This window comes from Opisthorchis viverrini (assembly GCF_000715545.1).
Source record: "Opisthorchis viverrini unplaced genomic scaffold opera_v5_148, whole genome shotgun sequence".
Lineage (NCBI taxonomy): Eukaryota > Metazoa > Platyhelminthes > Trematoda > Opisthorchiida > Opisthorchiidae > Opisthorchis > Opisthorchis viverrini.
This window is the reverse complement of record NW_008751805.1, coordinates 782651-794520: the sequence shown is the minus strand read 5'-3', so window position 1 is coordinate 794520 and position 11870 is coordinate 782651. Positions and strand designations below refer to the sequence as shown.

The following is an 11870-nucleotide window of genomic DNA, read 5'->3' as shown; positions in this document are numbered from 1 at the left end:
TACTTGGAGCTCATCAGGTAGGCGCAGTCCCCGAGTTTCCGAAAACCTTATGATTTTAATTGAACCCAAATTGCACTGTTTTCGAGAAATACACTGGTCGTGGGCTGTCGAAGAGTTCTCAGCAACCTTGTGAGTAGTTTCCTTTAAAAGAACATCAGAGGGCTTTGGATCTGCAATGAACTGTGGGTGTAATGCGATCGATTACTTGATAAGTAAACGACCTACCACAGGGAGGACCGACCGAGAAGACTATAGTTCAAATTCTGGCTTGTCAGCTTATCTGGTTGGTCAGAATGTTGGTCCGGGTAACAGGTCGGAAACAATTGAAAATTGATTGTAAACTCACAAACGAAAAGATCGATATCCAGATGGACATCATAGGCTCAAACCATAAATAGTTATCGATACTTGATTGGAAAAGCTGACAGGTTGCAGCAACAAATCTACAATTCTTGTCATATGAACAGCCTCAGAACCCGTTTTCGGAAAAGTTTGGGAAACAATCGGTAAATATATTGTTGAGCAAGGTTACGCTTTTGACAAGAAGCTTCGTCATGCCAAGTGATTAGCTTCAGAACTCGAATGAATCGACCAGCCTGGAACAGGCAATTCAATCTGTGTTCAACATTAAGAGCATGTGCCTACAGATCTTCGAGCCTTCGGATTAGATTTTGTATAAATCACTATTCGGCAGTGGGTCGCTGGTAGGTGGTGATGTTCGTTCTGTTTCCATGACTTTTTTAAAACTCAGTTCACATGCCGTGAGAATATGCTCCTTCAGTTACGTTCTGTTGAAGGTCGGATTACTTACCGTTATTAAGCCGACATCATCATCATCATCATCGACAGCATGATATCAGTGTTCAACACCGATGATTCACTGCCGTACAACCATGATTTATTTGAAAGCCTTATTGTAATAAGGGTGAATAACGAAGGGACTTAGTGCTGGCTTGCCACGATCGTGAATAACGAAGGGACTTAGTGCTGGCTTACCAGGATCATTCCGAGATTCCTATACTTCCAGATATCCACTCAGGCGATCTGGATAGAAACTGACAACAAGAACGCCACTGACATCGGTTGGCAGCCATATATTGTAGTGTCTCCAACCAGGCACGGTGAGGATCACGCGGTCCCCATCCTGGAAGGTGAGTAGCACCGACAGCACCCAAGCGTTTCGTGATCTCCTTCATACTCCTCCGCCAAGTCAAGGGTTGGCCACCTCTCTGTTTACGCCACTCTGAATTGGACATGGAAAACAGCACTCTCTTCTTCAAACGATGGTTCGGCATACGTAACACATGTCCCAACCAACGCAATTTCTGGTGCTGGATACATTCTTCAATGGAAGAACCCGTTGCACAACCGAAAACGCGCCGACAGATTGAATTTGTTAGCTTCAAGAACAGTCCAAATGTATGGTTGTAGGACGGGATTATTGCATCATGACGAGCTACTTTGACCGATTGGTTGTCGAACGAAACTTGGGAGAATAGTGCGAGAGAATGAGCTCTTACTGGGTTCATACGAAATGTTACGAAAATGATAGGTATCTTGTACTCATATGTTTGCACGTTGAAGAGTCTTGTAACACTGCGTGACTGGTGAGACGGATGAGAACCAGGAGAGATGTTTCTTCTCGCTTCTAGATGCTTACGACAAGACGTGAATATTAGACAGTCACATGGAAATATTGGTTTCATCTAAATCGAGGTTAGAGAGACAACTTGTAAGCCGGGCGTTACAGGTTCGCTTTCCATTGTGGATATTTGTGTTGTATGTACTCGGGCGCCTTAACAAGGTCTTGCTCCAAGCCAATAATCCTAGGATATTTGGACAATACTGACGCCCGCTGCCCCACTGTAAAAGTCAAAACACGAGCCACGCTCAGTTACCTGCCATTTCGCTGTGTCATGATCAGTCGGATGAGGGCGAATATCTCTGATAGCTCGCCTGTCAGAATGTGTTTGGTTAGCGAAGAATTCTGTAGATCTCGTCTTGGCTGTCAATCTATCCTAGTGCGTGATGCTCAGTTCAGCTCTCATTCAAACACAATTTTTATTCGAAATCAGGGTGTCCAATTTCACATTTATTGTTCCTTATCAAGGGCGGCTAAGTAAGGCGCAGTTGCAAAACTGAAGCGGTCTTCCACATTTAAAGCTTAATAGCTTTGTAGCCTACATTGTCAGTGACAACTATCTCCTGTGTGCTGCTGGGGCTAGGTTATATTTTCTCAAAAGTACACAATGATTAATGAAAACACCCTTGAGGTGAGTTCATCGTAAGGTGAGCGAGCGCGCATTAATTATCATCTCATATGAGAAGCACGAAGTCAGGCAAGTTCCCCTGCCGGCTTCGAATCAGGCCAGTTGGCCAAGAACTTTGGCGGTCTGTGATGTAACAAACGGACCCGGTTGTTAAAAAACAGTTTCATGCACGAAGCGTTTGGCTGGGCAGATTTGCATTAGTGGGATGACTTATGAATGAGACGGCACGCTTCTCTTATTATTCAGGCGAAGATCCGTTGCTTCACCAAAGATCGTGGGGATTCCTTGGCAGGGGGGCTGGTAGTATGTGACTCAACCGCCTGTGACAAAGCTTGAGGCGATTTGCATAGTCTAAGCCCGCAAACAGCAAGCAGGGTCAACAAAATTCCACCACATTCTATTGATCTACATCGATCTGTCAGTTCCAGTGTGTGACTTGGGCGAGAGAGCGAGGATGATTCATTCCAATTCTCACACGTTCAAAAAACTCTTGTATCGACTCAGTAGACCAATGATGATGGAGACTGGGGTTTTCACGTAAAAACTAAAGAAGCCATTAAACTGGGACCATATTTAAAACTAACGTACATTGACACTGGTTTACTTTTTCCACCTCGGCATGGGGTGATAGTTACTAGCATCCGACCCGGTAACCACTAACTGCATGTCTGGTAAATTAATTGTGTTGATGCATAGTTTCACTCCTTGCCAGCGGCAGCGTTTAACACTTCGCTGGCGTCTGGTCGTTCTACGACCCATCGATAGACCTCGTGAGAAGACATAACACCTGAGTAGTTAATGGTTTGCACCAAGTTGTCAGACCCACTTTGGAAAATATTCATTTCACGTCTTAAAATTAAGTTGATCACAATACTGACCAGCCATGGGTGACCAAAGGCTTAGTGTTCAGTTAGTCATCAGAAGAAAGCTGGATCGAATCACCTCAGAGGTTGGTCAGACGCAAATTATTGATAGTTCCCAAGACAAATCAAATAGATGTACAGTTCATCTCAGCTTTCAGCACAGAATGATCTCACTTATAGAATGAAGTCCCGGGTTGGACATTCAGACGCGGAACTGGTTCAACAGAATCAATAAGTACGTGTGGATCAATCAAATTTAAACATTGGTCTTCTGGTAAGCTTATCGATCATTTCTTGGGCTTTATGGTACACAGCCTTATTTCGTTCCCCCAAATGTGAAACATTTCGGACTTTTGTTCTGTGAAAGGATTTTGAAATATGCCCCGGTTGCCCGGTATATTCCACAACGGATCAACAAGCATACCATCATTTCATCAGCTTCTCTCCCTCTAAGTGATCATGAAAATGCTAAAAACGCTTCCAAGCATTCAACTGCTCATGTCAAACCTGCAGATTAATTGGTATAAAGCATGCACAAAAGAGAAATTTCTAGCAGTAACTTATATTCTCCCGGAACTGACTGGGTTCTGACAAATGAGGGCGAATAAGGAAACGGTTTCTTTCTCTCTGAGTCCGAAGGAAAAAGAGAAATTTCTAGCAGTAACTTATATTATCCCGGAACTGATTTGGTTCTGACAAATGGGGGCGAATAAGAAAACGGTTTCTTTCTTTCTGAGTCCGAAGGAGTATCATTTGGCCTCGTTAAGATCTTCCGAGAGCCACTCAAAGTCGTTCCTGTTGTTATCAGAAACATTCATGAATAAACATCCCACAGGCCCGAATGTATGTGGCGCTCAATCAGGTAATTTTACTACTGTCCGATGCACGCAGGTATGAATGTTTCGAACTATCAGCTGGATTTTTCGCTGCTTAAAATTTTCGAGAAGGCGAGACCGTCTTCCGTATTCTCTCCATTGGTTAGAAAAGGGTTTGAGTACTGACTGTTTTCAGAAAATAAAGCATTATTGACCTACTGTTTCTAAGGGTGTCTGTTAGAAACATTGTCCACGTATTTACCTTGCAGCCTCCCTAAAATACATCAGTTAGTGTAAGGGTTCGTTTTACTACTGCGCTGTCTGTTCAAATTCAGAAGTGGTACCTTGTGAATGTTTTCTGATGTTTTTTGGGACATATAGCTGCAAGACGAATATATACCAGTACAGAGGTGGCTATAGTTTACATTAGTAAAATGAAGTAAGTGGCTGTCTGGTGGAGAGAACCACTTGAGATGGAGATCCAAATTCACAGAAAAGAGGCTGCGCATACAACAACTTTTGCCCAAAACTTGCACTGATTGAAAGAAGTCTTCTCTGCGACGAATTGCACTCATCCGGCACCCCGTACTATTTAAAGTGTCCAATTCATCCCATTGGGACTTCACTTTGGTGCAACTTGGATGACGGTCATAGACGCTACATTAGGATTACGATTATTTTCAGGTCTGAGGACATGTGCGCAGTTGGAGCGGACAATTTGCACAATGTTTGTTTTCTTGTGAATCTGACGCTGTCTTTTCAGAATAAGTTTCCATCTAGTATGGTTGGTTCTTATCGTGATTGAGGGCCTGCTTGGATCTAGGGAGACAAAATCGAATATCTGTTGCAGTCAAGTGGTAGTCTGGTGGCGTTTTTATCGGACAACTTTGGTGAACGTTCCAGCGAACAAGAGGACAATTCCGTTCAACGTTAACGGTGCAGAATTTTTTTAAATTAGTCCTTATGTATAGCAGGGTCTCGCGGGCAACTCCAAGACCCGAAAAAAGCCATACTAACACCCAAAGGTACCCACATGACGCACATAGAGGCTCTCATACCAACCTCGTTATTGGATTCAGTTCTTTTTACCTGGAAACTGTGGTGTCAGGACATTCACTGTTTGACTTTGAAGTTAAAGGCCCCGTATGAGGACTCTAGTTGGGTGATCTAGCAGCTTTACGCTTCTCATTTACTCGTGGTTCACACAATAGTAGATAATTTCATGTTACACAGACTGTGACATGGCTTCAGTAGCCGTTTTATGACCTTACATGGTGAGTGAGTAAGGGCGGGCTACTCTTCTCCTCATCACTTTCATATCTTTTCTGTTCCCGTTCCAGTTGATTGACAGCAGTCTCTCTGTGAGCTCATTTTCAAGGCCCCTCGATCTAATTCGTCACATACCCATGCTGAACTCAACATCTGCTCACCTATTGGTGGCGATTGCCTCAGACAGTTCAAAATCGATCCTCAAAGCTCAGCGCTTGGCCTGACTGTCTTCGGCTAGCGCTTACACGATGTAAAAAACAGGTTATTGATCATGCATTGAAGTTGCAAGGTAATGAATCACATAGCCTACTAAAAACAAACATTCAGTATCCAAGTCGATTCGTTGAACCATCTTCCCTAATTCGTCTCCCAGTGGACATTGTTATGGGCTATGACAGGACCTGTATGCCTCAAAGTCATCGGGAATAAAGACTCCCGTTTGACCGGATATGCCTCGATAGTTACCACTGTGAAGGAATTTCACAAACAGGCTTGTTTATTGTGTCTGCTCACGGTTTAAGACTGTGGACATGACACTGCTTAGTGCGCTGTTCGCGGCATTTTCGGTGCTGAAACACAAAAGGTCAAAATTTTCTATGTTGAGGGAGTTCTCTGTGTTAGCTTCTACCCAAGCTTCACGGCTGAGTATCTGGAAAACACCCTGGGTTCACCCAAAAAACGACAACAACATCTGGTGACTTGGAATAATTTCACACATCTGAGCAGGAAAAAGAGAGTTAATTGACCAGCGGTTTTTACTATTCATCTGAGACAAACAAGTACGAATATGTGATTGTTTACTACCTAATGTTCAAGATAAAACCTCGAGTATCATTGTCCGTAGTCGGGCAGAGAAAGTTTGCAGCAATCCTGTTTGAACATTCATTCATGTGCCCATCTGGACTGTGTGTTTTGTTTTAATCAACCCATAGAAATGCACCCCGAAAACCGAACTCTCCTCACAGATGCGCGTTCCTCCTGTTTAGTTTAACCGGAGAAATGCCAATTCGATATATATAATGGGCCATCTTCAGTTCCTCCTTGCAACCAGGTTGCTCCTCAAAATCAGTGTGAAAATTCTCCATTGGGCGACTGCTGGACTGTTGTGTTCAGAATTCTACCTTTGCACGATCGGGGTCTATATTGCAACCATCTCCAGCTGACTTATCAAACTCTGAACCGTTCGTCGCTTGCGGCACTCTGTTTTGACCTAGTCTTTTGGTTAGAGTCCACCACTACGCATGTGACCACAGACAGCTGATTTCACCATATTCGGACGGTTTGAATTTTCATTCGCGCTCTACGTTCCCTCATTGAATTGCGTGAATATGCATACAGTCTTTCACAATGGAATCAGACCACCGGGCTGTCGTTTTGAACATCCATCTACTGTCACAGCCGTCTGACTAATCATGCAAACAGGGGGAGGCGGGGAGGATGGTGAGAGGAACCCCTTCTCAGTGTTGGGTTTTTCAACTCCGTTCTGCGCGATGGTCCTAGAAGTTCAAAACACAATGGAAAGCACTCCCTCGTTTTTAGTAATAGTGGGATAACATGATATGAATTAGATGAAACCAGGCAAATCTTCGCAAGCCGTAAGTGAGTTACTTTCAGATCTATGTCCCTACAGATCTCAGTCGGTCAGGCATTACGAACGTGTTACCAACTGGAATGAATCTGGAAGGATTTCATACACACGGATTTACAGGCTTAATGAGCCAGCTACTTTGGACGGGATTCGTTTCACACCTAAATCATCCCCAAACCAAACTTTGCAAAGCACAAGACAGAGTTGTACAGCCTAGTCATCAATAGTGACAATGTCAGAAGCGGATCATTTGGTTCCCAGGGCTAGCATTCCACCAGTTCATGCAAGCATCCGAAACCCTGTCATTCCATAAAGTGTTGGAACAAAGGTCGAAGGGTTACGAACTAAATAAATTGCTTGCTCCTTCAAACATCTGTAGCAACTAGCAGCAAAACTGCATGCAATCTGTTTCGAGAATAACGACCATGAGATATTAGTCCAAAGATCTGAGTATACAGGACATTGATTTAAGAGGAAAACCTCAAGGTAACCAGATGGAAACCTGTAATGCGATGGCAATTTGGTAGTGACCACACCCTCGTCAGCACACAAGAACTGGAAGTGGCGTTCCAAAAGTGAACACTACTTCTCCGAGATAAATATGTTTTGGGAGCTATGTGGCCTGTACCCGATCATTTGTCAGCTTTATGTTCGTCGAAATCGTGGACAACAACTCTGAATGACGGAATAATACTCGAAGAAGTTAGAAATGGTGTGATTTTTGTCCTCGTGAGTGGGAACAATTGGACGGGTGCGGTAATGTCTCATCTGTATGTGGAACAAACAATCAGGTAGATTTAATCCACCGTAAGTGGACGACGATGACTCGAAAATCAGTGCTTGGAATGCGGCGCGCCAGACATTATAGCCATTGGTGTACGCTTATATACGAACTCAGGTTGGGTTATAAAGGGAGTGAAATAAGCAGTTAAGTTTATGGTTAGTATCTAAGTAAAGAACTATTCATCATAAGCCTAACAGGGTAATTCAGTATCTCCGACATCTGGGCGCCATTCCACTGCACGAAAAACGAAATCTGGTGAAAGGTTTGTCACACCAAGCCTACGAGATTCATTCTGGTGAAGGTTTAAAAACGGGGGTGCTCGAAAACGGTCATTCTGAAGGAATCTCCGGCTAAAAATATGCTGCTAAAGCCTAGAGACAATACTTTCCGACTGGTTTGAAGAAAGAACTGTGTTAGCGTTACATCTAAAAGTGACGCATCTTCTCAGGTGTATGCACGCCACTTGTCTATCGTCCTCCACGACTCATTCAGTGCAGCCGAGCGACTGTTGGTTTTTGAACGCCTCAAAGATGAGTTGTCTCCGGTGGTCACAGTCACGCAGCGACTGTTGGTTTTTGAACGCCTCGAAGATGAGTGTGTTATCTCCGATGGCGCACGATTACATGCACCTATCAAGCTCAGCGTTCGCATTCGGCTGTATATATTGGTCGAATGATGCGACAACTAGCAGAAATGGTAAGACGGCATCTATTGTTTCGGTGGTCACTAGGCGAGAGAGAGAGAGAGAAGCAACGTCGAAGATGCCATCCTTGAACATCTGGTTGCCTCATCTCACTGTATGAACTTGGAATCAGCCTTCTGGATTTTATACCGAGTACCCCTGAACAAATGTTTGGGCAGCAAAAGCAGTTTGTCCGAACCCTGCTGTTACCCTGGTCCAGCCACAAGAAAGAGTCAGCGCAAGGTTCCCGCCTGATGACCGATGGCTGAAATTGAAATTGGGTTTATTATCCGGACAGATTTGTCGAGGCTACCGACCGAGTTTGGTTGGTAGTACTGAGTAATTGCAAGGACGTTTTGTTTGACCCTTCATTTCCTTTTCATTCTTGATTGTTTCATGCTTGATAGAATTGATCGTGCGCGCGCTTAACCGTGAGCCTTGTCCAGTCACTTTACTTCGAGCTTAGGACGTCAGTCCCGAAATTCTGTTGTTCCAGTGAGAGTTTTTTTGCGATTTCCCACTCAGTTATTGGCATAGCACGTTTCTAATTTCATCTTTATTGCGCGATAGCCTTGTTTGTCCCCTTTCTGTGCTGATCTTGTTGAATTAATGCTACGTGCAACGCATACTTCGTTCTTTGTTCGTGATTTGGCTCGGAGTGTCTTCACACCCGGATACGTGTCGGAATAATCCGCGCGTATTGATTAGTGCACTCGCCCTGCACCCTAGACAATGTACCGACCGGGTCTTGTTGGTTGGTCCTTTACTGTCCTTGTTTCCGATGCATTATTGGGACGTGTTGGTATCAGCACCAGCGCAGCACTCTTGAAAAAAAGTCGCCTTTGACGTCCACGGTCGCATCCATCTACTCGTGGCTTATCTCGAGATTCCATTTTTAATTTAAAACTAGCTGTCTGAGATTATAAGCTGACTGTAAGTCACATAGTTGGTTTTGTGATCCCAGACGGTCGTATGGGGCTGAGGTTAATGTGAGCTGAATGGTCAGAGTATATGCTAACGGTTTTTCAGCCATCAGACCTGCCTGCCACAAGAATAGCGTGTAACTTCTAATCTTTCGCACTATATTCATGAAGGTCCCTTCTTCAGACACACAAGTTGTCACAGTGAAGGTACTAGGCGACTCACAATAGAAATGTTTATTGATCCACCTACTCCGCGCAAGCGAAGACCACGCTTAGAGTCATATATTACTCATAAGTTCGTTTTGTGCAGCACATTCAGTTGCTTGAAAACATCATAAATGAGAGATTCAGCTGGGTTCCAGGTGAGTCTCTGGAAAAAGCAAATTAGTTTACAAATGAGTATATTTCCCTAACTTTGTGCAATTTGGGTTCAAGCAGAACGCAAGGTTGACGGAAACTCGGGAACTAGGCCTACCTGATGAGCCCCAAGAAGGGCGAAACCGGTCGTGGGCTGTCGACGGATTTTCAGCAACCTTATGGGTAGCACATTACAAAGATATACATGTATCGCGATATTTCGTGGCGACTAAAACATGAGGTATTCTGGTGCAGCATATTCAGTTGCCTGGAAGCATCACAAACGAGAGACTTAGCTGGGTTCCTGGTGAGTCTCTCGAAAAACGAAGCTGGTTTGCAAATGAGTGTATTCCGAAGACCATGTTCTTAACTTTAACTAAACTGCTGAACTTGCTGGAATTTTTTCGATTTCTTCCGTGGTACTTTATATGGAAACTGACCTCGTGTAGGTCGTTTGGGATCGTTGCAGAAGTAAAGGGAACTTGGTACAGCTTGAATGAGGAAAAAGCACACCTGGAGTGGAACGAGGGGATGAACAACAAGAATGGGAATCAAACCTACAACCATTCGGTCAAAACTCCAGTTGCACTCGTGATTCTGTGAGTGGAGAATGAGAGTTTTATACAGTAACAGACAGGCTTACCCACCAGACTGTTGAGTGTTGTTCGGAACATGAAGGAAGGCTGGACTCCTCAACCTTACATAGAGCTTCTCTGAAGAATTTGGAGGCCATTAAGAAGACCGACCATCAACACAAACACAGTATGATCAAAGCAAGACAAGGCCTGACGTGGTGAACAGATGTGCTGACTAGGGTTCATATGGACTGAATATTGTTAGTTTGGTCACGTGGGAATATCAGCTAAAAGATTGTTACATGATGGGATATCATGGATGGAAAATGGGGCTAATGCAAGCCTGTCACAATCACTCCAATGTGCCTACACCCCCAGACACTCGTCCGAACAATCCGGGCGGAAAGTGGCAACAGCAATGACACTGGCATCGACTATCGGCTTTATTTTTCAGCTTCTCCAAACAAGAGCAGGGATGGGGATCACACGAATCTCGTCCTGGAAGGCAAGTTGCACAGACAGTAACCGGTAATTTTCGTACCTTTTTCGTACCTTTCTGTCAGATTAAAGTCTGGCCACCTCTCTGCTTGATTCATTCGAACTGGACATGGGAACAGCACTGCTTTCGACAGGCCAGCTTTTGGTATACCTAGTGCACGACCACACTACCACAACCCTTGGTACCGGAGAAGTTCTTTGATTGAATTCCCGGTTTCTCTGTCGAACAATGTGTCCAGCATCAAAAGCCGTGACAATATGGTCACGTATGCCAAATTATCGTTTGCGGAAAAGAGCATCGCGAACTGCGGAGCTTCATATATGTGGGTGATGAGCCATGATGAACTATCTGATTGAAGTTTGCCACTTGTCAGTGGTGGACATTGCTTTAACCGATCAGACTTAAGTAAGGAAAGGAACGGCATATGTGTATGTGTGCGTCAAGTTTCTCCATTTGGGTGTGTGTGTGTCAAGTTTGCTCCATTTGGGGAGGATGAAAATCTCGTTAATGTTAGATTGATGAATTTTGATTCAATGAGTCGATAATGTAATGTACTGGATGTAAACTAACTGATTTAAAAGCACTGAAACTAGGTAAAGTGATGTTCACGGACTGGCTGGTATTTCACGAAACAATATTACGAAACCAATATACAATACATAAGGTTGGGTGATAGCCAATGCGGAAATGCCTGTTAAAACCACCTGATAAAGAGACAAACGGTTCGCGCGAAGCAGGATCGGCTGTGTGTAAGCCTCAAGAAGTAAGATCGGCGGACTAACTCGAGGAGACCATTTGGTAGCCATTGGCTGACCTAAGTATGACAGTATTACACTGAGCACCTGGGGCACATTAAGCGATGGGGTCTCGGTGTCTTCAATTAGTTCCATTACGTCTCGGTACGATACCGCAATCCTCCCGTACAGTACCATATAATCGCTGCTGTCAAGGATTGTCCAGGATGAGTCATTTCGGTTGTAATTAGTAAACGGGCGGCAAACTGCAGCAAGGATATAGTTTCATCTCTTAGGAACTGGAGCAGACCCACCTCGATATGGCAGCCGGAGCTTGGTTACACGAGTAGAATAGGCGATGGTGACACGGAAGTCTGATTTCGTTTATTCAGATGGGTCAACAGGTCGACTCACCTGGAACCCAGCTGAATCTCTCACTTTTGATGTTTCGAAGCAACTGCATGTGCTACACCAGGCCGCCCCATGTTTCAGTCGTTACGATATTCGAGAT

The 11870-nt window shown here is 44.2% G+C and overlaps 1 protein-coding gene across 1 annotated transcript; it reads left to right on the top strand.

The window, feature by feature from the left end:
• Positions 1 to 1027: 1027 nt before the first annotated feature.
• On the top strand, positions 1028 to 10658 carry T265_14153 (hypothetical protein; the record flags this gene model as incomplete). The annotated part of the gene is made up of 2 exons (XM_009172255.1): positions 1028 to 1151; positions 10414 to 10658. Coding segments are annotated over 2 exons (369 nt in total), but the record flags the coding sequence as incomplete, so codon positions are not given.
• Positions 10659 to 11870: the final 1212 nt, after the last annotated feature.